General features: G+C 37.7%; 1 protein-coding gene across 3 annotated transcripts in view; it reads right to left on the reverse strand.

The window, feature by feature from the left end:
- The window catches only part of LOC116300422 (uncharacterized), a 34696-nt gene continuing 28801 nt past the window's right edge, over positions 1–5895 (reverse strand). The window contains exons 2-3 of one of the 3 annotated variants that reach the window (XM_089040436.1): positions 4944–5028; positions 1–4815 (exon numbers count right to left, since the gene is read on the reverse strand). In XM_089040436.1, the coding sequence (XP_088896562.1) occupies positions 1567–4707 (3141 nt within the window). In that variant the 5' untranslated portion in view covers positions 4708–4815; positions 4944–5028 and the 3' untranslated portion in view covers positions 1–1566. Of the gene's footprint in view, positions 5029–5895 lie in introns of all 3 variants that reach the window. The other 2 variants (XM_089040430.1, XM_089040424.1) reach the window with 2 other exon arrangements.

Raw genomic sequence — 5895 nt, forward strand, 5'->3', positions numbered from 1 at the left:
TTGAGTATTATTCCATTTATTATTAATAATACTTTAAGAGCTAATACCTAAAATATGTCAAATAGATCTTTATTTGGCAGACTGATAAATTGCTACCAAGGAGAAAAAATATTCTTGTTAATTGTTATTCTTGTTAATCATTTTATGACAAAAACAGTATGTATAAATTATCAGAACTAAAAATATACATTTGAAGATAATTACGAAAATAAATGTTGAATGATAATTGTTTATGCTTTAGTTACACAGTTTAGTTGTCTATATAGATAGACTAGATAAAGAAGTCTTTCCAGGAGACTTATGCGCACTACATGATCACGTGATCTCCGCATATTTTACATGGAAATAATATTATTACATTAGGGTATGCAAGTTATGACTAATATTAGACAAAGTTATTTGTAATCCCTTATATATTTAGTTGGGTGTAATGTTTTCCCGTTTCTGACCACGTGTAATGCCCTTGATAATAAAATTCTTGTCACGCGCATTTCTGGTACATGAAGACATAATACTAAAGGGGATGACATGTGTATATCGTTTATGTATATTGTTTAAATGGGCCAATCAGTGTGCGTCTGTTAGAAATAAAATACCGAATACCAGCCTCAATCATACTTAAACGTTTGCATGAACTAGACTGCATTTTCAATGCTAGCTCAAGAATGTACATCAAAATAGATGCTCCAGTTACAGCTGTTTTAATTGCTATGCCATGATCGAGACAACAGTCGGGACATGGAGATTGGAAAAGAGACTACCGTCAATCCAATAAACTGTTAGAATACTTTAACATGTACTTTCTCACGGTCCCAATGCGCCTTTATGTACTCTAACAATATATTTGATTGACGGCAGTGTACTACCCTATTCATATCACGGCTGTTACAGTATAGTTTCCCATGTACATCCACACGGTCTCCATGTACCTTTATGTACTCTAACAATATATTTAATTGACGGCAGTGTACTACCCTATTCAATGTCACGACTGTTGTCTTGATCACCGCATAGCAATATAACCAACTGTAATGAGCTTTATAAACTACAAAAAAAAAAATATTCTACTTAAATACTCTAACTACTTCGTTAAATTAAATTTCATTCTCGGGGTTTGAGAATCGTGGGCTACCTGTGGTAAAACCAACAGTCTTCCACAGGAATCCTAATATAATTTTTTAACGTATAAAAACTCATATTTTTCCAACAAACCAGACAAAATGATGACGTCATGCGATGCTCTTGTCCCATGCTTTCAAATAATTCGTCTTTTATATTACATTATTCAGATTAGATTCCGTTAGTCCTATCAAAGCGCGCAAGATTCATGAATACTTAATCAGAATACCAGGACACGAACGTGAGTTTGACAAAGCCACGCGAAATATTTTCTAAAACTAGATTTTTGATTTTGTACTGTCGACAAAAATAAACAAAGAGGTGACGTCATCATGGTTATTTGGTCTTTCGTTTCACTAAAATTACTCTTAAATTACTCTTAAAACGCGAAAAAGCAAGACAATGTAAGTCTGCTTGCTTTCATTAGGAATAATCGCCACGGTTAACTTAAAGTACAAGCTCAAAAACACACTTGCCACTGGTTAGTTCTTGGATCTTTGGGTGTGTGGGCTGCGGTTGATAATAGTACTTAGCATGCGCATGAGTGGTATGCTGTGGTTTGTTATTGTCTGTTGATCCAGTGTCTGTACTGGAAGAAGGCGTGTCTGAATGATACCCGTTATCTTCTCGTATTCCATTGTGTAATAATGGCTTACTATGCATACACTGATTGGAATCATCTTGTACTACTTTACTCGCAGTATCACTCGAGTTTCTCTGACAAGTCGTGTATTCCGCGGCTTCGTCGAAAATCTCGTCATCGTCATAGTATTCACAATTAACAAATAGCTCGTACTCTTCTCGTAATGATCGCGCTTCCTGTCGGAGTCCATCGAACTGAACTTTTAAACCAGAATCAATCCCGAGCATCTCTTGTAGTTCTTTACGAACCCATTCAAAAGCTTTGTTGACGTTTTGTATCCGATCCTGAAGTGAAAGATCCTTCGTTGAGTCCTCGTTGGTGAATAAGTAGTCACTCGAAAACTGTTCGCCCTGGCTTGATTGTGGTGTTAGGATACCGTACGATTCAAGAAGAGATACAAAATCATTTCCATCCATGCTGCACTGGCGTGCATCTTCTCGCGTGGGTGTGGAAGGTTCCACTATCACGGGAATAGTGCGGGACTGACTAGGGTCCTGTTGATCTTGATCTTCAGGTAGTGGAACTTCTTTCATTCCGCCATCATTCTTCATGTGAACATCAGCCGTCTTTGTGAATGTTTCTACATGTGGAAGGTCGCGTTCCTGTTGCTTTTCGTCGTCGTCGTCCTCATCATTCTTTCCATCTTCCATCACAAGTGCATCAATTGAATGTGAGCTGGTTTCCTCCAACACGGCTTTACAGCACTGACTGATGTCCTCCAGCTCATCTCGACAATTCTCTTTTTCAGCCGCAGCTTTTAAACTATCATCTAGTAAGCCGTTTTTTTTCTTCACCAACAAGTTTACATCAAATGGATGTTCTTCAAACAAGTCTAACCCACTGAACCCAGCATCAGTTCTTTTCTCAAGTGAGCCAATAAACTTTCTCTCAACTTCATCGTGTCCAGCACAGTAGCTATCTCGAGTCTTGGCTAACTCTGTTGGTACATGATGATAATTGCTTTCCAATTCGTTTTCCTTGGTGTGATTCTCAATTTGTTCTTCAAACTTCTTCCTTTGATTGTCATCGCATTTGCTGCCATCATCTTGATCGTCTTCAGAACTGCAGAATGATTCCAGACCAACTAGATAATCACACACGCTCTCATCAAAAGGATTTTTCATTTCATTGTCATCGCATTTGCTGCCATCGTCTCGTTCGTCTTCTAAACCGCAGAATGATTCCTCACGAATGAGATCATTACACTCGCTCTCATCATCAAAAGGGGTTTTCATTTGTTCCAGTGACAGTTCATTGACAAAAACCTCTTCATTCTTTGTATTGGTGTCATTTTCCTCGTACGTCGAAAGATCAGTTGATTTTGTTTGTTCATTTGTCCAATCAGAAGGCACAAATGGGTTCCCTGTGTTGTAGTGTTCTTCATCAATACTGGGTTCTTCTTGATGATCATCATCAAGCAGGGAATCAATTGAATCATCTAACGCTTGCATCAATTTTTGGTATTCTGACTCCTCGAGATCAAAGGGATTACCACCATTCTCTATCTTATCATCATCATCATCATCCTCATAATCATCATCATTACCATCATCATCCTCATCATCATCATAATCATCATCATCATTACCCACATCATTTTCAACATCAACCGCACCGCTTCCTAGCAGAAATCTCTTTGAACTATCTTCTTGACTACCAGCATCAGCATCCTTTTTCTCATCAGCATCACTTGCACTGTTTCCTGTGACGTTACCATGACAAGTATCAAGATCATTGCCATGGTAACTTACTAGTAACATCTTCATGTCATCTCCATGACAACCCTCATCATCATGCCATTTCGTCACTCTTATATTATTAGAAAAGACATCAGTTTGGTCATGATTGACATTTACTATGACACGGTTATCATCATTATCATTACTTACAGCATCAGCATTGCCATCATTGTCATCATTATCATCATCATCATCACAGACGGCTATGACAACAGTTTCATCGTGTTGATCACCATCATCAAATGAATTCCATTGATCGGGTGATATTCTTCTGTTTTCTTCGAGGGTGAAGCTCTCTTCAAACAAGACTCCACAACACACGGATTGACGTTGTATCGAAACAGGCACGATCGTTTTCTCTCGTACATGGTTCTCGACTTTCAAACTCTTTGCTATGTCTGCTTGACTGAACATTGCTGTTGCGCGACAGTCAATGACGTCTTGTGCATCCTGATACAAACCACTGCTTGTACGAGATGTACTCTTCTTATCCCATAAAAGAACTTCTTTGTTCAAAGTATTCATAGGTATTTTAATGTCTTGTGGATTCTTTCTACTTGGCTGGGTGTCGTGGGAAGAAAATCTGTCAAATCGTTCACGGTGTAAACATGACGCGATATTTCCTTCTTTAGGGCTTACATAACCCTTCATATCATGTCCAGCGTGTTTAATATCCTTATACGCACTTGTAATAGAAGTATTATCCGAAATTAAGTCACAACTTCTTGAAGAATCCTCTTTAAAAGAATCACTAGTTCCATGTCCCCCCTGCTGCTCCAACACAGGAATCCCATTAGGTTTTCCATTTTGTTGAAATTTAGATAACGGTGAAGTGACATTTTCGCATAATATTGAACTAGAAGCTTCAGTTTTATTCCTGATGGCTATATGACCATAATTACCGTTTAAATCTTTGTCTTTTGGTTGCAAATCCTCGCTGTTTTTCTTGGCGAAGTAAGAAGACGTCCACTCGCATTCGCGTTTGAATTTCGAATCTTCGAAGAATTGTAAAGATTTTTCTCTTAAAACCGTGCTGTTTTGTTCCATCTTTTCTGTCTTAACATTGTTTCCAGTACATGTAAGCGTTTCTGTGTCGTTTAAGCACTCATTATGCCTTAAATTATTCGTAAAATCATTAGTAATATGCTGGTTGTTTTCAACCTCATCGAACGTCCAAGGCTCGTCCTCTTTACTCTTGTGTAGCATCGAATTACAAGATAACTTAGTATCAGTTTTCGTCGTCACACTCTTGTAAACTAATCCATCATTTTTTTCTGTCAAGTTTTTCGTCAATCTTGCTCGTTAACATCAATTCTGTTGTAAACATGTTTAATTTTTTTTCAACGTGAAGTCATTGTCAATATCTGAAACAGCAGTTACCAAAATCTTCATGCAGAGCGAAACCCGGAAAGTTCTCGATCAAAATACTCGAAATACCTTACCTGAACTCTATGGGCTTTTGGCTTTTCATTCCTTCACAAACACTTGATACTTGAGGTTCAACTTCCTTTATCGATGACGGTGGATCTTTCAACAAAAAACTAAATAAGTTGGAGCTGATAAAGCGCTGAAATATTGGTCGCTTTAATTGTCGTCAAGGTTGAATTATCTCGTGATCATGATTCTTTTGTTAGAAATGAATCGCTGAACATGCAAATACTTGCTTGTAGAGACTTGAAATCACAAGTGCTCTCATCAATCGACGAGTGAATTAAGAAATTTTCCCCAAGGAGATAAAAGGTGAAATCATATAAGATGCCAAAAATAAGAAGCTCGTGTTCTATGACATTCATAAAGATTTTGAACCTTCATAATACTAATTTATTTATTTTTGAACCCTGTTTTGCTAATTTACTTTTGTTTCAAATAACATGGTAGGCAGTCGTATTGTTATTCAATGCTATGCTATTTAACGCATGACGTTCTCAGCTATTGTTGTGCAAATTGTTCATTCAACCCAAAAGAACATGCTCTCATCAAAACAATTTCTTGCATACTCGCTGCTACAATATTTTACCCTATTTTCACTCCGTCGATTTTTTTTCTTTTTATGACGTCATTTTGTGAGGAGAATTCACATCTCTTGATGAGATTTATCGCGAGCTCAGTAATCCAGTTCTGCTCAAACAACCAAATTTTTGTGTTTTGTAATCCTGTGTGTAGTAAATAGGCTTAAACTTGCAAAAAGCAAATATTTAAGGACCAATTTAGGAGATTTCAGTAACGCATGCGCATGTGGGGTTGGCTTGGGTACCAGACCCTTCTCTTGATCGTAGCTGTCCAGCCGAGCGGTGAATTTTGTACCAGCCAGTCACACCGTGTTTAGCTGTTTTGCCGCCGGCCGTCATTCCCAGGCAACTGTAACCAAACTTTTACTTTTTTTTTTTGTTTTTT

Source organism: Actinia tenebrosa, unplaced genomic scaffold (genome assembly GCF_029948245.1).
Source record: "Actinia tenebrosa isolate PJP-AT-01 unplaced genomic scaffold, QUT_ActTen_1.0 PGA_scaffold0__85_contigs__length_37466705, whole genome shotgun sequence".
Classification (NCBI taxonomy): domain Eukaryota; kingdom Metazoa; phylum Cnidaria; class Anthozoa; order Actiniaria; family Actiniidae; genus Actinia; species Actinia tenebrosa.